Source organism: Crocodylus porosus, unplaced genomic scaffold (genome assembly GCF_001723895.1).
Source record: "Crocodylus porosus isolate Cpor-Errol unplaced genomic scaffold, CroPor_comp1, whole genome shotgun sequence".
NCBI lineage: Eukaryota > Metazoa > Chordata > Crocodylia > Crocodylidae > Crocodylus > Crocodylus porosus.
Window position 1 is genome coordinate 117,005,567 of NW_017728931.1, and position 26,637 is coordinate 117,032,203.

Sequence of the window (26,637 nt, forward strand, 5' to 3'; positions counted from 1 at the left end):
TGTTCCATGCCAAAATTGTTGGTATTGCCATTTTCAGAGAGTTTGTGGAAAACACTCCTTTCACTGTTTCTGCAAAAAATGAGAAATTGCTAATAGGGTAGATCCCTATTTGTACTCCTCCCTAGTCTTTTATTCATGTTTCCACTTCTTGTAAGCTTCCTTTTTGTGTTTTATCTCATTCATGAGTTCCTTGCTAAACCATACTGGTCTTCTGTTATACTTGCTAGTCTTCCAATACATCAGGATGGTTCATTTATGTACTCTCAGTAAGACTTATTTAAAGCACAACCAACCCCTCTGGACTCCTTTCCCCTCAGACTGGCTTCCAAGGGGATCCTGCCCATCTGTTCACTGAGGGGATCAAAGTCTTCTTTTCTGAAGTCCAAGATCCTTACTCTGTTGTTCTCCTTCCTTCCTTACCTCAGGATCCTCAATCCTCTAATGGTTGCTGTTGCCCAAGCTGCCATCCACTTCTACGTTCCCCATCTTTTCTTACCTCTTTATGAGCAGCAAGTCAAGAAGCAGGTCATGTGCAATATTTAAATTTAAAGGTGAGTATTTAATGTTCACATGTAAATATTACCTAACCACATTTTTGATATGTATTATTTTTCACTTTTTTTGTGCTAAAAATAGCTGAGTTAAGTACTTCTGTTTTTTGGACATAAACAAAAGTATCTAACCTGTTGGTGATTATAAAATATATTTTTGTTACTGTTCTTAATCTCTTAATAAATTAATGCTTTAAAGCTATTTTACCATGTTTATATTATTTGACAATACTTGAGACAAAATTATCTTTGACCAAATACCTAACCCCGATGCATGCTAGTTAAACAACTATTTTAGTATTTACATTTTTTAATTCTACATTTGCCACTGCTGCTCACACAACTCTCTCCTCTTCAATGCTAAAGAGTAGTAGCATGAAGCAGTACAGACAGTAAAAGATGAATCAAGTACATAATACTAAGTACTTGGTTTAAAGGTGGGAAGATTGAAGATAGTTCTTTAAAAAGCTACTCATAACTAAGAAATTTTCTGTATGTGCTGATGAAAAAGAAGCACCAAATGCTAACTCAAAACATTGTACTGAGGGAGATGACGCTCAGGTAGATACAACTACCAAAACCAGAATGTCCAGTTCTTCAGGATAGTTCAATTTACAGTCAATTGCTGAGGAGGTCATAAAAGCCATACGACACTACCTTTAAAGTGCAAACCCTTCCTGTTAAAAAAGCATAGTAGCCATAGTAAATTCTGCCAGCTAGTCTCTGAAGCATCCTCTACGTAAGCATGTCTTACAGAACTTCTCTCCAGAAAGCCTCATGTTCAAATCTGGCAAATAAATTCTTATTTTAATAAAATATTTTCATTGTCATAAAACAATAACTACCTAAATAATGATAAGACGCTCCATGTACTTAATGAGACAGCTTTAACATTGCTCAAGTTTCTTAAAGTTCAGTTTGGGGTTTTCAAAATATAATACTGTCTTGGGGGAAGCACGTGCTACAAAATAAAAGTCCGTAGTGAAGGAATTTGCAAGTTATGAAAGATACTGCAACCCTAGCAAGGATATTTTTATTGTAACATGCAACTATTTTCAGATACAGATGACACAAATTACACAAATCCAGATGATCAGAAAGAAAAGCTGAACTTTCACAGGGGTAGGTCCTGTAACTCTTCTAATACTATATAACACTACTCACATTTTCAGCAAAACATCTCTCATTTTCAAATTCAAGTTTGTTTTCATTATTTTAATAATTATTACTCTTCTTTACAAAGACAATTTATTTAAAATTAAACCTCTGAACAGAACCTTACACTCCATAGAGATGCCTTCATGCTATTCTCTCAGGGCATGTGTATATCACAAAGTTACTGCTCCAGGCAGAATATCCATCAAACACACTGCACTGGCCCACCTCGGTTACTTCCTGAAGCAGCCTAAATCTCATTCACAAGGCTTTATGAGACAGTAAGGAGCACTGTTTCTTAACACATGAAACATTCATTGCAACTATGCAGGCACAAAGCAAGTACTCACCTGGTAAGTGTCCCATAGCCTTATGGTACACCGCAGGGGAACTTCTCTCATCAGCAAATTATTCATCCAACGGAAAGCAAATTGCAAGTATTTCACTTCATGTTGATCCAAGTGCCTGTGTATTTGTTCTGGAAAACAAAACAAATGCTTTTGGTGGAAGCTTTTTGCAGTTCTAATGATCAAATCACAATCTAAAAATAACTCAAAAGGAAAAAAAAACACAACAGTTTGCATAAAACCCATTAAAGTCAAAAGAAAAATACAGAAAAATGGAGGTATACAACTATTTTGGATTTAGTTTGCTGCCCTTAAGCTGTTTAGATAAATGCAGTTATAGTAGTTTAAATACAGAGTAAATGCCATTGATTTACCAAGTACTCTGAACTTTGTACGGCATGCAGTAAACAGAAAAGTACAATCATTATAATAATTTATATTTTACTGTAGGCTCTTTCAAGTAACAGCCATGTCTACTTAAGTTTATAAAATGCACAACAGGACTCATACTGATTGGACAATGAAAAACAAAAAATGAGTAATGAAGAATAGAACAAGGAAACTGAGAAATGTTAAGCACTTCCATTAAATATATGACTGAATATAAAGGATGCACAAATTGCCATAGATTCATACAAGTAGGGTCAAAAGGGACCTTGTAAATCTTCTAGTCCGACCCCCTGCCCTAGGCAGGAGAGAAAACTGGGCTTAAATGACCCCAGCCAGGTAGACGTCAAGCCTCCTCTTAAAGACCCCCAGAGTAGGAGCCATCACCACTTCCCTTGGAAGCTAGTTCCAGACCCTAGCTGCCCTGACTGTGAAGTAGTGCCTTTGGATGTCTAGCCTAAGCCTACTCTCTAACAACCTGTGGCCATTATTCCTTGTTTCCCCGGGGGGCGCTCGGTGGAACAAGGTTTCTCCCAAATCCTGCTAGTCTCCCCTAGTGAGTTTATACACGGCCACCAGGTGGTCCCCCCTCAGCCTTCTCTTGTGAAGGCTGAATAGGTTAAGGTCCCGTAGCCTCTCTCCGTAGGGTCTGCCCTGCTCTCCCCAGATCATGCGGGTGGCCTTCCTTTGGACCCTCTTAATGCTGCCCACATCCTTCCTGAAGTGCGGGTCCCAGAACTGGACGCAGTACTCCAACTGCGGCCTGACCAGTGTCACATAGTGGGGGAAGATCACCTCCTTGGCCCTGCTTGAGATGCATCTGTGGATGCATGACAAGGTACGGTTAGCCCTACTGACTGTGACCTCGCACTGTTGGCCCATGTTCGTCTTGGAGTCAATAACGACTCCAAGATCTTGTTCTGCCACTGTGCCCTCGAGGGAGGAGTTTCCCAGCTTGTAAGTGTGCTGCTGGTTCCTACTGCCCAAGTGCAGTACCCTGCAGTTCTCTGTATTGAAACCCATCCTATTTTCATTAGCCCACCCCTGTAACCTGTCCAGGTCCTGCTGTAATCTGTCCTTTCCTACTAGTGTGCCCACCTCATCCCAAATCTTGGTGTTATCAGTGAATCTGAACAGGCTGCTTTTGACCCTGTCGTCCAAGTCACTAATCTAATTCTACTTTCACTTAATGCTGAAAAAAAAAATGAGGAAGTATGCTGAAGACCAAGCATCCTTTAAAATTAGTGTTAACTATTTATAAACTAATTAACTCTAAACATAAAAAATAACAGAATATTAATGTATATGCAAGAAAACAAAAGACTCAAATCAGCTACAATGAACATGCTTCCATAATTTTGCAACCCAGCTGACTTCACATTTCTCAGCTGAATAAATAAAAACAAAGCCAAGAAATAGTTTGGGATTAGTAAATTTTAAGAACAGATAACACTGCATTTCCAACTGCATAATATATTTAAGGAAAGTAACTATGTGCCTAAATTGGAATATTTATTATTTGGAGACTGGGGCAATTATGCAAGTGGCTCTTCTCTCTGTTTGAATATAACAGACAAATTAAATGTGGCTTATGTTTATTAAACATGGTTTGCTATTGTACCTCTACATAAAAAGGGTAACAAAGAGTCACTTGCTTCAGAAGGCTAAGTCTAAACTAAAGTTGTGCTCGATCACCTTTTGCTGGACAAGCTACAAATGCAGTGTTGCCAACTCTCATGATTTTTGGAATTGTTCTTAAAGTCTATGCTTTGGGAATATGAAAAACTTAGCTTTTTCTTTTAGCTAGCTAGCTAGATATGGCAAAGCGCTGCCATGATGGCATGGATGGAGTTGGGGGGGCCAAGGCCAGCTCCAACCCCACCGTCACGGCAGCGCTCCACCATGTCCAAGAACCAGGGCCGGGAAAGAGGCGAAGCCAGCGGTGCTGGAGGTGGTGGTGGTGGTGCAGGGTGCTGGTGGAGGGGAATGGAGGGGGATGGTGAGGCAAGCTTCCCCCTCCCCGGGAGGCGGCGGGGGCATTGGGTTGTGGGTGATGGCACTCCGTCCCTGCCCCCCATCATTCTTACAATGCCAAAAATTATGGGAGTTGGCAATACTGCAGATATTACACTGGACATTTTAGGTATACAGCAGCGGTCATATTCAACCTGTGGAATCTTAATAAATGTTTTTAAGTATACTCTAAGAAAACTAATTACTAAATTCTAAATTAGATAGTCCTTTGGATCAATAAATGATCTTGGATCTTGCTACCCAATTCTCTAGTCCATATTCATGGGAGTGGTATTAAAAGCTAATTCATACAGAGGTAGATACATATCTTCCCTTTTAAACTTATTTCACACTTTTCAGACATAACCAGAAGAGACACTGAAAAATGGTGATAGGAGAAAGCCAAATGGTTATAGCAAATAGAATAGAATTTACCCAATTAAGTAAAGGTTTTGGGACAATATCTGAAATCTCCAAATCCTTTAAAGCAAGGGTGTTGAGTTACTGGTGGCCCATGGGAAGATGTGGCTGGAGGAGTGGCCTGTTGCAGGATCTAGAATCCTTGGGTCCCAGTGAATATGGCAATTGGTGGCAGGAGGGCAAGGGCAGGCTGATACAGCCCCAGTTGTCTTGAAGCTGCTTTGTTTGATGCCACTGGCATAACCCTACCTGCTCAGCTGCTTGTTCCACTGCTCCCCCATGCTGGAGCTGCCTCTGACAACCTCTGAACTAGCTGAACACAGCTTACTTCACATAACAGCACTTACCTTCTAACTCCCAAGGTTCAATACAATGAAGACAAGATGTCTACACACATACAACCAGAAATTTTATTCTTCTGAACTTACAGTTCGCACACACTCAGCAAAGACTAACTAGAGCTTAAAAGCTAAAAATCAAACTATTCTAAATTCACTGAGCATGCTCAAACCCCTGAAAGCTCCTACACGTATGTAGATAATGCACATGCCCTTATGCCATTCCCACAGATAGGCTGAGGATAATCCAGACCAGGATCACAGGACTGAAGCTGGATCTTCCCTGTAATGACTTGTGCTGCTTTCTATTTAGAAGCTCTGTTCCCTCATGAAGTAAGCTATTGCTTACAAAAGTTTATATTCGATTTAGTTAGTCTATGAGGTACAACTCTACCCTGTCTTCTGCCTTGTTTTCACTGAGGCAGGGCTGAAAACTGGAACTAAGAGCAGGAAGCCTCTCTCTCCTATATGCTTAACAATCCCTGGTATAACCTCTCACAGGTTATCTTGGAACCAGAAATTTGTGATTTGTGTTTGCATAGTATATATAAAGGTGATTGCATAATAGCTCAAAAATAAAGTCTCAGTCTTGTATATTGTGTGGGGTGTGGCTGGTGTGTATGGTTGGTGTGTATGGTGGGGTGGGGGCTTTGTGAGATTGTGTGGCTGTGCGTGGGGAGTGTAGGGTATGTTGTGGAGGTGTGTATATATGTGGGGGGATTTTGGGGGGCCAGGGTGTAGGTATGGGGTTTGTGGGGTGTAAAGGAAGGTGGGAGGGTGGTGTTCTGACACCCCCACACACAATCCTCCCCATCATGCATAGCCCCCGCTGCTAGCAGCAGCAGGCAGTAGGCCCTTGGAGTGCTCATGGCCCATGCAGGTACTACCACCCAGCAGGATGTGGCTCCAGCCAGTTCTGGGAGCTACACAGAGCAGTAAGGAATGGGGCCAGGCCAACCCACCTCTATCATACAAGGCTTCCCGCAGCGCATGTGCAGCTCCCAGCATTCCCGTGCCACTGAGGGGAAGCCCCACATGATAGAGCCAGCTGCCTTTCCTGCTCATTCACTGTAGAACGAGCTTTAGTTAAAGCACCCCTGCCACCATTTTGAAGTGTGGAATACTGAATACACATGATGCTGCAGGCACTTTAAGTAGAGTGGCTCTAAGAGCCACTTGGATTAATCCACCATCCCCTCCACCCCGGAGGATGCATATAGGCACCCTTAAACACTGAAATAAAAATCAAGAAAAGAATGGAGATTTAAGACGTGGTGCATAGATATATTTCCATTAAAAATAAATTAATAAAATGTACATTTAGCATACTTTAATGAAAAACTAATTTTTAACTCCTGAAGCATTTTAAAATTGATGATGCACTTAAAAAATATGGAAGAAACAGGTTTCAGTTTGTTAACGTATCATAATAGACATTTACTTTTTAGACCACCTTTACATGGTTTTATTTCAATTCAGTATTTAATACTACAACCAGTTATCTAGACATTACTTTAGGCTACACAACTATTGCAGCTAAAGAAAATGATCTGGGACAAAGAAGCACATGGAGTGCTGTCCATTATGAATAACAATATATAACACTGTACCCAGAATGCATATGTTGTTTTTACTTTTTTTAAACAAATTAAGCTTCCAATAATGATTTTCATTTTAAAATCTTGTCATCGACCCCTGAATAACACCTCTGTCCTCAGTGGCTGTGTGCTGAAGGAAGAACAGTCATTTCCCTTTGTATTACCACTTAATTACTGTATATATTAAACAGTGCATCCAAGGCAATGTTTTCTGTATTTAAGCATAAAACTTTAAAAAAAAAAAAAGAGAGCAAGCTTTGGAGCCTTTTACTTTTTCACTTTCTATATGATTAAAGTTCTTGAATGCCTTGTGGCCACTATCCACTTTTCATATATAGTAAAGAATGAATACTGTTCATCAGTCCATTCTCTAGGTAAATTTGGCAGCAAGTTTAAACCACTGAACTTGGACATGTTAACTTACCAAAGGTACAAAAATGTCATAATCAGACACCTATACTGCTGACTACTAATTGAATAATCCTCTACAACAAGAGATACAGAAAAATGCATTTTCTTTCACAGTATATTTTGGAACATTATACAGGGATTTTGATCTCCATATACCAGATAATCAAATCTCATCTGATTACTTTGAAAGAGTGGTAAAGAGTGGTAAACTGTTCCAATTGTGATACCTTGCCAGCAGTTTTTAATAAGTATAATGAATTCTTTTGGATTGCTTCCTATTCTAAACATATTGAAAAATAGACTCCTAAACCTTAAGTGTTATTTGTAATTTATGTAGATTGGAACAGGAAAAGTATAAATTAAAAAGATTCATTCTTTCTACTTTATAGGTAATTGTGAGCAGATGCAATCCCATGGATAAAGGTAATTGAGATAGCAATAATTCTAAACCTAAATTTTCCATTTTGCTGCAAGTACATGTAATGAATAAGCAGGAAAGTATAATTCTGTCATCTTTCAGACTTAAAAACATTCTTACACAAAGTACTTATACAGCAGTTTATGATAATAAAATTATCCTACAGTTGCAAAAATGATAGTTCTTATATTAAAATGCAGAAGAAATCATAAGTATCTTTGTTTAACGCTTTTTTCCACACTTTCAACCCCCTATTTACAAAATGAAATTTTGCTGAAACAGGTCTCCTTGATTAAAAGTAAAAACAAATTATACAAGCACATCCAATGTCAGGTGTATTATAAAATGTATTACATATAATGTGTATTATAGATACACAGTGCATTTCACTATATGATACATATTTATTTCAACAGCTAGCAGAATCCTACTGTGTAGCCCACCTTAAATAAAGGGAAAGATTCTCTGGTATTAAGAGGAACTTGGGCTTCTAAAGGAAATTTTATATACCTCTCTCTTGTATTAACCACTGTATTTACAAATGCTCAATCACATTGAGTGAAAAGGCTTTAAAAAATCAGCCCTTAGTAATGGCATATTAAGATAGTATGAATGGGAATCTTCAGGTAGAGATTACAGAAGGTTTTAAACTTGAAGTTAAGAAGCCGATTGCTTATATATTTTGATTAAATCAATACAATACTTTGTTGGGGCTAAATAATGTTTGGATTGGAGATCCAGGGAACCAGTTTAAGCAAACAAAAATAAGGGAATGCTAAAATACTCCTGAATAGAACCGGAGTTCAACACATGCTTTTACGTCTCCTCATTTAGAACCCAAGCACCCAAAATTGTGGTAGATGCCACAAACAGGCAGATAGTCCCTGAGTCCTTGCTTCAAGATCTAAATCACAAAAGGCACCAGATCCTCCAACACACAGAGAGAGGTAGTTAATACTGTTAGTCTGAAGTCAGGCAGAAGGCAGGGAAGAGTGGCATCTAAGTAATAGGCATCTGTCTGTCTGACAAGACAAAAGAACTGTGCTGAGTAAGGCACAACATCTTTGGGTGTGGCTGTAGAGCCCAATTCTTGAGTTACAGTCCTTTCTATGCTTATCATATATGAAGTTTGTATCAAACAATCCTGAATGTGGTTTGGGGTTCTGAGGCTTCTTCTTTTCCCTGTATCTTGGGCTGCTTCTTTCCTCTGTATGTTGGGCTGCTTCTTTCCTCAAAAGCCTTCATTCCATGCTTAACAGACTGATGCCAAGCACTTTGATCCTCAGCAATTTTCTCCCAGTCTTTTGGCTTGGTGTTCATTACCTTTATATCTCTTTTGCAAGCATCTCTGAACTGGAAGTAAGGATACTTATATGGTCTTCCTCCTTGGGTGTATGGCCATCGTCCATTCTCCACAGATGACCAAGCCACTGAAGTCAATGCTGACTAAGACAACGGATGCTCAGTGTGATGGTACATTCCATGACTTCACTGTAGGCAACTTTCTTCTGCCAGGAAATTATGATGTAGCAAAGGCAACAGAAGTGGAAGCTGTTGGGGCACTTTTCTTGAGTAAAGTATATTGTTCAGGATTTGCTGCCATACAAAAGGGTGAGGATGACAGAAGCATGATATACTTTGACCTTGGTCTTAACAGTCAGTTTGCTGTTCCACACTTATTTGCTCAGCATGCTCACTATACCTGAGGCCTTGCCAATAAAGGTATTTAGTTCAGTCTTAAGTGACAGGTTGCTGGTAACAATGCAGGCAAAGTACATAAATCTATTTACAAAATCCAATACATTTTAACCTATTTTGATCAATGTTCTAGCCCATAACGTTGTTCTTCCTGATGCTGATTGTAAGATCAAATTCTTGGTCAGCATGAAAGAAGGGACTGATGAGGTTTTGAAGGTTGCTTCCTATGCGGGCTATCAATGTAGTAATATCAGCAAAGAGCAGTTCATGAATCAAAAGTCTCTGCACTTCAGTCTTTGCTCTAAAGTATGTAAGGTTGAATAATTTTCCACCTGAATGTGTCTGTAGATAAATTCCTTTGGTGGTGGTCCCAAAAGCATACTCAGAAGAGAAAAGCAAGCCCCAAACAGGGTCATGGTAAGGACACATCACTACCTGACTCCATTTCAAATCTCAAAGGCTTTAGACATCGATCCATCATAGCTGGCTGTTCCGCACATTCCATCATGGAGAGTTCTGGTGAACAGTTAATCTTTTCCAATAATTGGAAGAGAACTTTTCTGCTGACAAGGTTGAAGGCCTTGAAAGTGACAGTCTCCTTTGTCTCCTACCTTTATCTAGGATTTGCCAGAGTGGGAATATAATATCTATGGTGCACCTGCTAGCTCTGAAGCCACACTGTGACACAGGAAAACACTCTCAGCAAGGATCTGACATCTTCTGAGCACCAGCTGAGTGATGATATTTCCAACAATGCTTAGTAGTGTAATGCATGGTAGTTGTTACAGCCACTACAGTCACCTTTATTCTTGTTCAGAGCAACTATACTCTCATCTCACATACCTTGTAGCACTGTCCCTACAGTCCAGTAGTGAATAAGAAGCTTGGATAGGTAGGAAAGAAGTATAGGTTTCCTGCACTTGATTCCTGCAGGAATGCCCTCTTTTTCTAGGGCCTTGTCAGTGTCCAGATTGTTTGTGGCCTTACATAAGTCCTCAACACTTAGAATACTATCAAGCTCTTCAAGAACAGACAGCTCCCAATGAAGATAAGGGCTGTGTCAGTGATGGTACTTTCCCTCGAATGGAGTATACACTACCTAAGTCAGAGAGGCATAAGCTTTCATAAGCAACAGCTTTGTCAGATGTTACCATCTGTTTAATGTTACTATCACAAGCAATCTCAATGGCTTCAAGCTAAGAAGTCATTGAATGCAAGTTAGGAGCATGTATGTGTTGGCAGAACCAGGGCTAAAGGCCCCCCGAGACATTTGATTAATACCAAGTCCCCAGAACCAACTCTAGGTGTCACTGCACCAAATCATATAAATTTTATTTACACTTTACTTTTTTTACACACACACGCGCGCGCACGCGTGTGTAAATAAAAAAAGAGCTACATTTTTCACATTTCCAAAGTGTAGACTTTAAGAACAGTGCAAAAAATCAATGAGTTGGCAGCAGTGTGTGTGTGCGCGCGCGCATGTGTATGCAGAAGGTAAATAAAATTTATATGATTTGGTGCAGTGACACCTAGAGCTGGTTCTGAGGCCATGGTGGTATCAGTCGGTGGTAATTAACGCTGCTACCAGTCTCCTGTGGCCAAATTTCCCACACAGGCCCACATAGCTGGATCGGGTCCCAGCCAGGCTGCTAAACCATGCCTGGATTGGTCCCTGGCCCAGTGCAGCTAGATTGGGCCTACAGACCAGATCTGGCCCACAGACCAACCTGGCATCACTCATCCATCCTACGTGACAAGAATGATGGCAAACCACTGGGCTAGGCTACTGTTTTGCATTTGTGGAAAAGAAACCATTCCAATGGGAGGATAAATTATTTAAGCAAAGAAAACATTGCACCCAAAAGAAATTCCTGGTACATTAAAGCCTATAAAAATTGTGATGTTTGGTTAAAGCAACAGGGATAGACATAGTATCAATATGTAATCATAATACAAATATGCTGGCCAAAAAAAGAGTTGAAATTAAAACAAGCATCAAAATTGAGTTGATATATTAGTAAGAGAACTAGCATTGCTATAAAGCCTTAGGAAATAAAGCTTATTTGGAAAAGAAAATCAAAACAGCAGATGATGTCTAAAGTCTATTACAGATATACTGGCAAACCATCCTCATATAGATGCAGAATATACTGGCCAAGCAGTGCTTCTGCCAGTACAGCTCATGCCAGTTCCCCCCGACAAAATAAGTTATCCAAAATAATTACAGTTACATTAGTGTGACTGTTAGAACATTAAAAAGTATTTTAAAAAACACTATACACAGCTATAACCAACATATTGACAAAAGTTGCTAAAGACAGAAACTTGCAATTTAATGCACTCCACCCAAAATAGTACCCAATTTTACCCCAAAACAATAAATTACCTAAAGTTCTGTAGTAATGCCAGTTCTTTCTCTATACATTAACACAAGTTGTGAGATCTGTTTTGATTCTATCACTTAGCTCACCAGCATATCTACATCAAAACATGGTATTAATAACAACATGCATCAGTGCTTTGCTTTAATCAAAAATCACAATTTCTACAGTACAATAAAGCTAAGCCTGTAAGTTACTTTTTGGTACAATTTTGGGTACCGTAAATTAAAGATTCAACATATAAAATTACACACAAAATACCAGCACAACCTAAGAACGATTTTACATCAGCATGATTTAAAAATTATTAAAAACAGAGTCAGACGCACTCTAATTAGAATACACTTTCATTGCGTGTAATAGCAGAACAAACAAAATAGGTGAAAACAATATTTCAAGAAAGTATGTTATTAGAATGAAAGATATTTGACCTTTACATTATCTGGACAGAGAGATGCCACAGTGAATGTTAACAGTGAACCAATTTAAGATATGTTCTTCCCCTATAGCTAAATTTATTTTAAACTATAAGGTATTAAATCATTCTCACTTCACACATTCACACTAGAATATAGAACAAACTAACAGAAGTGCTTTATAGTTCTGAAAAAATATGAATAAAAAAACAAACCAGAATATAGAAGGATAAAATTCGTCACAGAGTGACCAGATTTCAAAACGTTGTTTCTGCTCTTCAAATTGTAGCATCTGACAGTTAAATAGCAGTGATTATCAATGTAAGGCCAGCAGCTGCCTTAGAGGAGATGGTTAGTACTTCTGGAAAGATGCACTATAACAAATTACTAGTACTCTACAATTTTCTCAAATTTGTAGACTCTAATCTCATCCAGTTTTGCAATTTACTTTAAATACAGAGAGGAAATATTTTTGTCTTGCTTGCTTATTTCAGCAAGATGATTTTGGTAAGTGGTACGAATTCTGGGATAGCCTCAACAGAAAGAAAGAAAAATATTTTGTTTTCCTGTATTTTAAGCTATATAAAAGATTACTGACCAACAGATTTTGGGATGTTGAACAAAAGAAAAATACATATGTGAGGCAGAAGCAACCCACCTGCACAAAATTATATATATAGAGAGAGATCTGTCAAGCTAGGCATCATGTTACACTCAGAAAGGCATGTTACTGAGAATAATCAACATGGATAAGTGGCAGAAAATATTACAGCTCTGCTTCTGAACTAATTTTTTTTTTTTTCACCAAAGGGTGAATATACTCTAAGGATTCGAAAATAAAGGCAGAACATTTTAAAATGAACAATGCAATCTGATAACATACAAGCAAGGACTCAGCCCTGGACCTTTTATTGTTTAATATCTCCATTAATGATTGAGTGAATGAGTTCAAGAACACGTTTAGCAAATGTGTAGACAACACCAAGATGGCTGATGTTGCAGACACTGGAGAGTAGGACTAGGGATTCAGAATGACCTAGACAGACTAAAGGTTCGCAATCAATCAGATAAAACTCTGGCAGGAAAAGTACAAAGTTGCATTTAGGAAGGAATAACTGCACGTACACATAGTGACTGGGGAAAGATTGGCTAGGCGGCAATACTGCAAAGGAGGATGTTGGGGTAACAGTGGACCATAAGCTGAATATGAGCCAGTGTGCTCTTGTTGCAGAAAAACCAGCAGCATTCTGGGTTCAACTAACAAGAGCACCACTTGCAAATCAAGGAAAGTGATTCCTCCACTCTATTCTGCACGGGTGTGGCCTCACAATAACGCCCAGTTTTGGGCCCCCCACTTCAAGAAAGATGAAGACAGATTGGAAAGGGTCTAGCAGAGAATAAAAAAGAATACAGCTCTGGGAAGCATGACTTGTGAGTAGGGACCTACCCAAATTGAGGTGCAGACAGATGATTTCATTGCTGCACCAGCTGCCATTTTTCTGGGTTTACCACAGTGGGCCATCCCCATACCTCTGATTGGACAAGGGGTCCTAGTAGTCCCACCTCTCACCACAGATTGGCAAATGGCCCAAAACTACAGCATAAGTCTCCTCAGGCTGTAGCATGTGGCTGCTCAAAAGATGGCACCCAAACCCTCTCACTTCCCTGACTGGTGCCTGTACTGAGCCTATGTCACAGGCTCAGCCTCTCATTTGCTCCCTGTCACACTGCACTGTCCCCCCGCCCCCCAGCCCCATGTTCCAAGGCTGGAGCACTTTCCACCCTTTTGTTTCCCAGTAAGGTTTGTTGGGGGGTGGTGACTGTTGTTTTTTGTAGCAAACATGCCAAAATCACAAAGCCCTCTGTTTTTGTGGAAAATACCTCACCTTGCATTCTCTGCAAAAAATGTGAAATTACCATTTCAGTAAGTCCCTGATGCACTTAATGAGGAGAGGCCAGAAAGCACTAGGGCTATTTTAGTCTGGAGAAGAATACTGAGGAGGGATTGAACAGAGTCCAAATACCTGTAGGACAACTATAAGGAGAACAGAGATAGCCTGTTCTCTGTGGCTGCTAGGGACAGGAAAAATGACCTCAAAACTGAAGCAGAGGAAATTTAAGTTGGAGATTAGGAAGAACTTTCTGAATGTGAGGGCAGTCAAACACTGGAACAGGCTACCTAGAAAACTTGCTACCTCTAAAAATATCAAGAGTGCATTAGGTAGACACACAGATCAGACATCTTAGGTAGGGATGATTCTGCTTTCAGAGAGAGAATGGACTAGACCTCATGAGGCCCCTTCTAGCCCTGCTTTCCTGGAATAATATGAAGCATCACCATATTGTAGTATTTTAAAGGATAAATAAGCCCAGAGAGAACCAATCAGAATAGATCACATCTCAATATTTTGGCTTCAAGAAAGCACAGATATGAAGTTAGAAGAGACTGATAAATGTATAAACTGATAGTAATTTTGCTGCTATCTTTGTTGCTCCCAGGATTCTTCTTCATATTCTGTACATTAGAAAAGAGAAAACAGGACCAACGTATTCAGGGCCTGCCTAACTGGTCCACACTCGAATGGACAGTTATCAAGAAATGTGATAAGTTATAAGGACCTCCCCAAACAGGTCAACAACGGACGCACTGATAAAGATTTCCTTGGCTGATATTGATAGCCAATTATTCACCAGGCATATTGGCTGATACTGATCGGATAACCAATTTACAAGAGCACAGCCAGGCAGCATGGAGAGCAACTCCCTTCAGGTAAGGCTGTGAAGGCAAAAGGGCATGGGGCAGGGGTGCATGAGAGGGGCAGATCAAGGCCCCCACGGTGAGGGAGTGGGGCAGGGGCTGGAGCCAGGAAAACTTCCAAGCCAGGGCAGTGAATGGGACCCCAGGGCCAGAGCGGGGAGCGGGACAGAGCTGCAGGCGACTCGTCCAGGGGATCAGTATACCACCACTTAAAAATGGCAGCAGGGGCACTTGAACTAAAGCTTGTCAAATGAGCCGCCACCGCCAAACCAACAGCCACCACCATTTTTAAGAAAAGGGATACCTTTAGGAGCTCCCAGGTCAAAGACATCAGGGCAAAGAGCCCTGAGCCTGTAGTGGGCAGCACACCTCCACCCCGCGTACAAATCTAGGGAATACATGCCCCCAATGCCTCCCCTGGAGGGTACACACAGTGGTGGGGAGCCACCTCCCCTGCTCACCCCAGCCCTGGAGTCCCATTCACTGCCCTAGCTGGGCAGTGCTCCCAGCCCCTACCCCACTCCCTCCCTCACAGTGGGGGCCTCAATCTGCCCTCCCATGCCCTTTCCCTCCCTCATGCTCCTTCTCCTCCACAGACTTACTTGCAGGAAACTAACCCCCATGCTGCCCAGCTGCATTCCTGGCCACATACATGCTGCAGCTGTGTGCATACACGCAGTGTCTGAGGGCCCCAGACAAAAGGCATATTATATTTAGTGGTGACATTATTGGCTACACTGGCCAAAAAAAGCCAACAGCCAATAATGTTAATTTTCCTTTCATCTGTGCCAAGCTGATATAGCACTGATATATCGGTGCACCTCTAAGGTCAACAATAACATTCAGAATCTAAATGGACTGAAACTTACTCCTTGGCAACTACCCTCAATGGTTTTCCCACATAAAACTAGTTTCTTACTTGCAGCCAGCAAGAAATACTCACAAGAAGCAAATCAACTTGAAAAATACAAGCAAATCCTGACTCAATTGAGCAGACTTAGCTCAAGCACAAACTGGGCTGCCAAAAACTTATATATGAAAGGACACATTTTGCAAATGATTTGCATTCAGTGAGTTTTACCCAATAAGCTGCAATGTTTTCCCATAATACTATGCCAGGTGCTCTTCAGACTTAATCTGAGAGTTTAGAAGCTCCCTGGGTAAACAGTGCTTCTCATTTTTCCTTTTTTTTTTTTATGGGTTGGTTTAAAAAATCATTTAGGTGTTGAAGATAATTCTCACAACACATAATAAAATAACTAGACAAATGCAATTAGCCTCTTCTTGTTGGGGTATAAAGGGTTCAACTAAGCATAACTAATGTCAAATCATAAAAAATCATAATTGAATAAGTTGTTTTTCAAACTCATTTGTGAGACTGCAAACAAAACAATTTTATGCAAATAAAATTAGAACCAGCACTGAAACCCACTGGTCCAAAATGTAGCTGAATGACAACTCTTATATACAGCACTACACATTAGCCTATTCACCCAGGGCAAATCTTATTCCAAAAAAGATAGATCGATGTGTACTCTTGCCTCAAACAATATTTAGATATTAGACTATAAGCAAAAGATCAAATAATGATTAACTATGAGAAGAAATAAATGATTCCTCAGAAAACTAAAGACTCACTATTAGGTAGCTGTAACTATTGGCACGCTACAATTTCCCTCCATCATATACAAATTTCTACTTACAAGGCAGAAAAAAAACCTTTCATAGACTACCAAACAAAACACTATATAATACATTTCAGCTTCATAAAAGGTAAAGAAAAGTTTGGCACAAAGCATCTTGAAATACTGAATTTTGAAGTGTGCCCTTGTTACAAAGAAGGCTAACAGCATACTGGACTATAGTAGTAGGCGCGCTGCCAATAGACTGAGGGAAGTGGTTCTTCCCCTCCATGCAGCAGTGGTGGGGCCACATCTGGAGTACTGTGTCCAGTCTTGGGCCCCCACTACAGCAAGGATGTGGACAAATTGGAGAGAGTCCAGATGAGGGCAATGAAAACGGTTAGGAGCCTGGGAAACATGAGTTCTGAGGAGAGGCTGAAGGAGCTAGGCTTATTTAGTCTGGAGAAGAGAAGACTGAGGGAAGGGAATAAACAACCTTCAATTACCTGAAGGGTGGCTACAAAGAGGATAGAGCTAGATTTCTCAGTAGTGACAGATGACAGAACAAGGAGCAATGGTCTCAAGTTACAGCAAATGAAGTCTAGGTTAGATATTAGGAAAAACTCTCGCACTAGGAGGGTAGTAAAGCACTGCAACAGGTTACGCAGAGAGGTTGAGGAATCTCCATCCTCAGTGATTTTGCAGACCCAGTTAGACAGAGCCTTAGCTGGACTGATATAGTTGGGGATGGTACTGCTTTGGCCAGGGGGGTTGGATTAGATGACCTCCTGAGGTCTCCTCCAACTCGAATTTTCTATGATTCTCTCACATACAACACACCATTTACCCAACATCACCTCCCCCCCAAAAAACTGGGATAAGTATTTTAAGCAGGAAAGCAGTTTTCTTCAATAGAAAAGAAACAAGCATGGAAACACTGTGCATGCCATGCAGCTAAGATGTCTGCCAAACTGGAGGAGTCCCAAGTTAACTCTTTCACCGCAGCGGATACTGGCTGAGCATTGCAGCCTGTGCCTGAAGCAGGAAGTGGATACTGGTTTGAATTTTGTGAGGCTTGTTGTGTGGAAACGGCACTTTATTTAGAGCAACTTATATAAATAATTACTAACAGTAAAGAACTAACAGTCCAACCCTGTGATAACCTCGTGATTAAGTACCCCTGTAAACAGAGAATCCAAGAAGTGTGGCATCCCAAGAGACCACTTGGATTAGGCAGTGGCAGCAGGAAATCATGATGTTACACTTCCTGAACAATCTATGTTCCCAGAAAGACTTACTCTATACCACACAGTTTCATCCTGGAAAAATCTTTTTCTCTACGTTCTACTTTCCAATAACAAGGTGTATGTTTTAATTGGGGGTATATTTTATGGGAGAAAATATGGTCATTGTTGTGCTTTTTTTTTAAGGCTCCCTGAAGCTAATACACTTTAACAAGTGTATGGATGCAGTTATGATGCCAGAAATAAATTTTGGGAAAATATCAAATTGGAACCATGTCTACTTTAGATGCGAGAAATATCAAATGCAAAGCCAAAACACTCCAACCTTTCCTGAAATATAGTTATTCAGTAAGTATGTGATACTGTTCCAAAGCGAAAGCAGCAGTGCATAAATTAACAGAATTAAATTTTTCATTATTGTTTGCCTTCATAATTCTGACAACCTTTTATGGCCAAGTATGGCCTGAGAAGCTTCACTTTTGTTGAAGACTATCAGCACAAATCCTGTGCACAATGCAGTTCTTATAATTTAAGAAAGACTTACAAAAGTTAGCTCAGAACAAATGATGGCCAAGAATCTGTTTTTTCACTGAAGAAACAAAAATCAACCTCTAATTATGAAGCATTCTAATTTCATTTTATAAAGAGTTTGCAATTTGTGTAATATTATCTTTACCACAGTTGTGACCATGCCAGTTCCAAAAGCACTTTGCACTTTCTGGGGAAGAAGACAAGGGACTACTTTTCACTCTTGTAACATAGGACATTGTCTCCATGCAAATTTCATAAGAAATTCCAGGTCAAATGATCAGTAATTACCACTGTTTGTACTGATAATCTTTATTATGAAAAAGTAGCAGATGTTAATATTTTCTATTCCTTCACAAAGAAAAATAGGTATTAATAAATATTATTCTTTTAAATTAAAATTCGTTAAATAGCATAACCACTAATGAAGCAAAATGTGGACTTGTGCTTTAACTTCTTATTCTCTCTCAAGTTATTTCAAAGACAATTTTAATATAATTATTGACTCATCAATAATTGCAGCTTTCTACCCAAGTGACATTTTAAATTACAAGAATACAAACATTTCTGAATCTCACCTTGATTAAAATACATAACATGACAAAATTAAATTAAAATACAACCCATCTTTCAAGCATATTACAAAAAAAGTATCATTCCTAAAGAAATAAAACATACAGTTATAGTGAAATAACATTCATAACTCCTCTAGAGAGTTTTCTTTCCTTACATGATAATTATAGGTGTGTGGATTTAAGGACAGAAGGGACCATTCTGAACACCTAGCTCAATTTTCCACTCAATTTTCAAAACACCCCCTCTCTAAAACCTTAGTCTAATTAATTTCTTACAATGCATCAAATTATATATACACACACACACACATTATATACATACATATACATATATAGATACACACACACGCACACACATATATATACACACACTAAAATCAAATAGATATGAAGTGGTACATTAAGTCAAATATAGATATAGGTACCAGAGAGAGAGAGCCCCTACCCTAACACACAGCAAAAAGCATCTCCTTCATCTGACTTATGCCATGTCTCATGGATTTGATCAGGCAGGGGCAAGACTTCCTGCAGTGTATGCTGTCCAACCTCTCAGGAGAGAGAACTAGTAAGGCTTATGCCCTAGGACAGAATTTCTCAAACCCTCACAACCACCTATGAGTCACCTCCATTTGGTGTGGTGCAGCTCACCCTGACATGCCCCCTTACTCTGCCAGACTCCGTGCATTTCTCTGCACCCCACCTCCACAACAGCAAAGGTGCTTGCTACCTCCCCAGCCTTCCCTGATCTGTACCAAAGACTGATCTTACAACTCTTACTAAAGAGATCACTTGGCCCTGTCACAGATTCCCATAGGCAGCATTGACGGTCAACAAGCTGCAAAGATCAAGTGGACAGGACCTGTGGGGGGAGTGCAAGAATTTCCAAGAAATTTTGGAAATATTAGCCCAGGGCACAGGTCAGCAGGTAGAGGGGACCTGAGGGCATCCTTTAAGACAGCACTTAGAGCTTCTTTTACCCCTTGCTCTGCCTTTTTACACCACTGAGACCTCCCATCAGGCCAAGCTGCAGTGGAGGACTCGCTCTTAAAGCAGCCACTTCCTAGTCTAGCCTGTACAACATCCCCAAGAAACAGGCTCGTGGAACAGTTCCACCTGGAAGTAGTAGCAGCAGCAGCACACCACCCTTGAAAGAGTCACCCCTCACCTTGGCTGAGAACCATTGATCTAGCCTGACCTCTCGTACCTCAGAGAAGATAATATGTCACAACCTATTTTCTGCGTCAATTAAAATTTCTGCTTTATATACAGCTTTTGTGGAAAGATAAAAACTTTAAAACAGAATTTAGTGTAAGTAATGGAAAAACCACAGCATCCCTTAGTGTACTCTTCCAATACACAATTATCCTGACAGATAAATATTCCATCTCCTCTCCAGGGCCCAAATAAACAGTGAAATAGAGAAATATGATTTCAAATTAGAACAGATGCCTTAACTTTTTAGTTCTCTATCTACTTCTATTGATAAATTCATGAATAATTTGTATTATAGGGCTTAGGAAAACATATTAAAATTGTAATTAAAAAAAACACACCTAAAATGTAATTAAACTAAAATCCTGCAATTCATAACGAGGCCTGGCGATTCCAGAAAGGAAGACAATAGAAATGCAAACTATTTGGGGTTTGTTTCCCACCCCCAGTCAAGTCCCAAAGATTCCTCACAGGTAGGGGTCTACTGAATTCAAGGAGGTGGCCAACCAATTTCACAGGTAAATCCCAGGGCCAGCCACCATTTTCACAGCCTGAGCATAGCAGCCCCCTCTCTCACATGCCTCTGATTAGCTGAGGGTCCTGACCACTGCTCACAGCTTGCCACATTGCCCAAAAACATGGGTTAATTACCCTGATTAAGCCTGGGGAAGCCATTACTCCACATGTTAAGGGTGAATTAATGGCTTCCCCAGGTTTAATCAGAATAAATAAGCCATTGGATATCCCCAAGAGGTGGGCTTACTGCAAAATAAATAAATAAATAAACCAGCAACAACAAACAGAGAACCTGCCAAAAAAAACAATGTACCAGCCAGCAGAGAAAAGGGTGGGAAGCCCTGCAGTCTTGGAGCATGGGGAAGACGAAGGGCAGAAGAGGGACAGGGGGGAGGCAGGGCAGGGCAGGGCTGCTGACAGCAGGAGGTGCGGAGGCTACAGGCAGCTGTATCGAGGTCCTGGACCCACTGTAGCAGGCAGCTGAAAGGTCCACATCGCCCCAGCCAGGCTCAGCTGGACCGGGGCTCCACAAGACAGGAGTTAAGCCTCCCACCCCACCGCCTCCTCCTCCTCCCTCCCTCTGGTGCTCCAAGACTGCAGGACTTTTCATCCTTTTTTTTGCCTGTCAGTAAGTTATTTTATTTTATTTTATTTTTTAGTGAGCCTGACATTTTTTCATTTAGCTTTTCCCAATTTCACGTTTTCTAAAAATCGTGCAATCCTGAAATAACGCAATCACAGATTCAGGAGGTCCTTATTCTTGGGGACTGGGTATCAGCAGTAGTCCTCCTACATGAAGTTCAGGGGCAGACAGAGAAACCTTAGAAGAGAAGAGGAAGAAAGAAGAGGATCTGGGGAAGAACGGAACTCAAAACAAGCCAGCTGGCCACCTTCAAAATCAAAAGGTCAGGGAGCACAGGTCACTCATTTTTCTGTCTACACTCCACCCAACAGGACAAGATTTCTGAGACTGTAGAACTTGCATCACTGATGAAATGTATATGCATTGACTGGCACAATGGAAGCAGTGGGGAAAAGAATGAAAATTCAACAGGATATTGGTTCCTTTGGATCTAGTAGGAGGAAAAAAAATAAGTAAGTAAATAAATAAATAAATAAAAAGTTGCCACTGCTATTTTACAGACTATTTACATGGATATCTCCATACCCCACCCCATGAACAACTTAAATTGGTTTACTGCCAGTTTATGGCAATAAATCAACGTGGTTATCATGCCACATATACATATATGAAAAGTAGGTCAACTACAGAACTCTCCCTTTGCAGGCTACAGTCAGCACAAAAGAAAATGGTTTATTAAAATCAGGCTGCCTTCAAATATGTATGCATTTGTGAAGCATAACTTCGTCACAACTATGCACAGAGCACAAACTCACATTTCCTGCTATAACTTCCAGGACCAATTTTATTTATTTTTCAGTGTAAAAAAGTCAAATCTTGCCCAGCTTGGAGGGCCCAATTTTCCTTTTAAGAAAAGTTCTTAAGACTGACATCTGGGACCTTTTCTTGGTGGCTGCAGGATGCTGTCTGAAGCTGACTAACAAAGAGAAGGTGTTTTGATAAAGTTGAGATCTCTTACTATTAGCTGAATCTGCAGCCACTACCCAATTTCTTTATACAACATAATAAAACTTAGCAATATATTCAGAACGCTATCCACAAATAGCAGGGTTCTACCTTAGTTGATGGAAAACTGTCAAATTATTCCTTTTTTACTCCTTTTAAACAAAATTTAAGGCATACAAGAATGACAAACCATAGTAGAGGTTTAACCAGAAGACTCTACAGGAGAAAATTACCAATCAAATTGTTCACAACAGATAATCAAAGTACAACATCCCATGCATCAGAAACTTTGATAGTTCTCTTTAGAGAACTAAAGCTTTGATTACTGTGTGGAAATCTGGGTCTCTGCATCAGTGAGCTGTATACATCTTGAAAATGTAATTAAAGTTACATGATTTTTACAGCTTTACTGAAGTAGCATAATAAATGTTTCTTATAAATATTGTAAAATCATAAATCCTCTGAAATATAAAGTTATAATCCCTACAGCTGGCAAACAATTCCCTTAGAAGATGACAGATAGAGATCACTCTGAAAATTCTGTATCTGTTGTAGACCATGTCCCCCTTAAGAGTTAAGTTGGGGAAAACAAAGAGAAATATAGCTAAAGAGCCATAACATATTTATAAGATAAATACCTAGAATCTAAAAACAATTATTATTTTTTCACATGCTGGTTTTTCTTTGGTAAATAAATAGTGTTCAGTGGCAGTTAAAAACAAAAGCAGTTAAAAATTAAAGTTGGACCATATCATGATAAACACCACGGTCAAAAATCTGCTTTTAGTTCTCCTGGTTATAAATCTAGCATCCATTCAGTTGACTTGCCCTAAATTTATGCCACTGTAGACCAGAATTTTTAATAATGTCACATGTAGTAAAACAGACTGAATTATACATTTTTTAAATAATAATGCTTACTGAATATTCCAGCATCAGCATATCCTTTTTTTTAGACACTATTATCCAGAATGGTAAAATACAAACCACTACATACAAGAAACCCACGGACCAACATACATATCTGCACTGAACCAGCAATCACCCTAAACACCCCAAGAAAGCTGTAATATACAGCCAAGCCCTCCAATACCACCAAATCTGCACTGAGGAGAATGCTCATGACCATCATCTCACAAATCTCAAAAGGACTTTCACTCAACGAGGACACTCCTCCAGAAATAGATCGCACTGCTGAAAGAGCCACCTGGATACCACATGAAGAACTGCTGCAGTACAGGGGGAAAACCTTAAACCCATATGGCAAATCCTCAAACAATTGCAACCCATACTGGAAAAAAACCCAGTTCTCAAAGAGATCTCCCCAGAACCACCCATCCTAGCCTTCAAACAGCCACCGAACCTTGCCAAGCTTATCACCAGAAGCAAACTACCTATGGCCCAAAACACACTGAATGGATCCGGACCCCACTGGGGAAAAAAAATGTAAAAATTAAAAACACATCTCCAACACTCCTACAATAAATATACCCCACAACAGAACCATCACCATTCCTGGATTCTACACCTGCACCTCAGCCTCCAAAAATGTAATACATCTCATCCAGTGCACTAAATGCCCTGATAGAAAATGTGTAGGAGAAACTAAACAACAACTGCGTACCAGAATGAATGCACACCAGAAATCTATCAAAGATAAAAATACCCAGTTATCTGTGGGAGCACACTTCTCACAAGACAACCACTCTCTCTTCTAATCCTGAAAGGGAATTTATGAAACACTTTCATAGACGAGCCTATGAACTTTACTTCATAAATATACCGGATACAAAAAATCATGGACTAAAATGTAGCCATTGGAGTTATCCATCTGATAATCCCAGGTAACGTCTCTACATTTTACCACCCACAGTCTATCACCAGGTCTATATTCCCCCTTTTCCCTTCTCCCACCTACCTGTCTCATCCATGGCCTCTGATACTCACTGCCATATATCTGTATTTTCACAGACCTGCATTTTGCATATTGGCTTCTATTCCATCCAGGAGAATACAAAACAACAGCAGGCTCTCCCTATGCCTGAAGAAGGGTGTCCTGTGCCCAAAAGGTTGCAAAGAACAATTTTTCTAATTATTTAGTCTAGTAAAAGCACATGAGACAATTCAACATTTTGAAATTTTACTCCACTGTTTGAAGTCTGACAAGTCTATTACAGACTTGAACTATTTCTCCCAAGCCCCTAATATTTTAAAGTTTCATTAAAATCTGTCTTGGAGATGTATCACACAGAGAAGAAACAATGTGGAACTTACAATAAGAAAGATCTGTAGTATTAAAAAAAATAGTGGCCTATATTCACAGGTTATGTATCCCAGATGACGCAACTGCAGGTGTTTTTTTTTTTCCTTTGAGGACCTAATTACTGTCAGCACACTCTGCGTCTTCAGTTACTGTATTTTTTATTAAATTACTAATTGCTATTAAAATGTAAGCAAATCTGTTTCTAGTCATCCATTTCTCTACCCCTATTAATAAAGAAGTTTAGTTCATTCCTTTTTCCTCCAATAATGAAGATAAAATTCAGAAAGACTTCAACTGCAAAATTTGACAGCTAACTGCAATATCCTTGGAGAGCAATTTAAACATGTTTAAGTCTACATTTAAAACCTGGATGTTTTTTCTCCCTATGTTAGTTCAAGCTCAGTTTGAAATTATTACTTGGGGTTTAATTAACTCTTAATTTGGCATTTACACTTGATCATGAAGCTCCATACTACAGATTACAGCAAATTAGTGGGAAAACTATCCAAATAATTCATCCGAATATGTTTGCAATCTCATTACTTCCTGGGTGGTTAGAAGCTTCTTGTGTATCGAAGTGGAATCATTTGCACTCGGTTAGAATGCCAGTGAAAATGAATAGATGGCTTCACTTCTTCTTTGTTCCTTCTCACTTTATTCGAGTTTTAAAAATCACTGATGTAGTAGAACCACCAAGTTCCACATGGCTATAATCTGTTCTTAAAACCAAAGACGACAGATTATTTTGCCAAAATCAAATTAAACTATTATCCTCACTGCTACGGTGCGCAATTTAGCCACCACTTTACCATAGTCAATTTTTCACCTCTCTTACAAGGAACAGATATTTTACTGAATGACAACAACCAGTGTAAAAGAATTTAATCTAATTTCCAGCTTCCTGGAGAAGACAAGACATTAAAATGACTCCTAGGTTCCAATGCCCAGGTCTTTAGTTCTATAGTCTTAGTCTGAAGAGCACTAGATTTTATCCCAATGACTGCAATATGAAGAAACAACCAATACCTGCGATTTTACATGCATTAATTTCAGAAGTTATGTAAAAAAATTAAAGCTCTATTAAAATTTGTAGAAAATTGCTACCAAACTTTTACACTGTAAATCGGGGTTTCATACTAGTGACTGCCATTATCTAACAGTGTTGCCTATACACTTAAAATTGTGAGCTGGTACCTCCTAGTAAAAGCAGCATGGAGAAGTAGGAGTGGAAGGGACCTCAGGAAGTCACCAAGCCCTGATAAAGGTAGGATCACCCCTGTCTAAACCATCCTAGATAAGCGCTCATCTAATTTGTTCTTCAAACTCTGGGAACAACCAGGAAAAACACAACAACCAGGCACGATGACCAAAATATCAAAAAGCACCTTTTTACTTGCCACAGGTAAAGAGGACAGACAATAGCACTGTGAGTATCCTATTGCTATAAGAACAGGAAGTAATTTGTTAAAAGAAAATTCAAGACATTCAAGGATAAGGATCATACCGTCCCCACCCCAGCCAACTACAGAAGAAAGCAAAACAAAATCCCCAAAACCAACCAACAAACACAAAAACAGTTTGTGCCACTGACCAGAGGGGAAAATTCCTTCCTGAACCCAAACATGGCAACAAGCCTGACCCTGAGCAGAGGAGCAAGACCCTATAATCCAGGATTTTTTAAGTCCCAGTAGGAACATAAAACCAACACAAAACCCACCAGACACCAGTAGCAACAGAAAGGAAAATAATTCCTTCATGGCTTTCCATGGTGACTGGCAAAGCCCAGAAGCATACCATAACTAGACATCTTCCACTCTGCACTGAAACCTGGGGACCACAAACACAACCCCATGGATCACACCCTGACTGAGAAGACCACGTTGTATCATTTTATCCATAGGCGATTCATAGGGTGGGCACGGGGAGGGAGGGGGGGGCAGAGCACATGCCCTCCCTGAGATTGGCCGCTGCCAACTCCAACGCCGGCTTCAGTGGGCAGTCGCTGCTCTCCACACCCCCGCACTCCCCACCGCTGCTGCCGGCTTCTGCAGACACTTGCTGCCGCCGGCTTCTGCCAGTGGCCGCCGATTGCCGTTCGCAACCCCTCCCCCTGCCACTGCTGCTGCCACTGGCTTCTGCCGGCATTCGCCATTTGCCACTCCACTGCTGCCACCCACAACTTGTGCCCCCCCCAG

General features: G+C 40.1%; 1 protein-coding gene across 2 annotated transcripts in view; it reads right to left on the reverse strand.

The window, feature by feature from the left end:
* The window catches only part of TBC1D22A (TBC1 domain family member 22A), a 437,081-nt gene that overhangs the window by 162,372 nt on the left and 248,072 nt on the right, over window positions 1-26,637 (reverse strand). For both annotated transcript variants that reach the window (XM_019543502.1, XM_019543501.1), the window contains one exon: window positions 2,057-2,184. In XM_019543502.1, coding sequence (XP_019399047.1) covers window positions 2,057-2,184 — 128 coding nt within the window. The remainder of the gene's footprint in view (window positions 1-2,056; window positions 2,185-26,637) is intronic.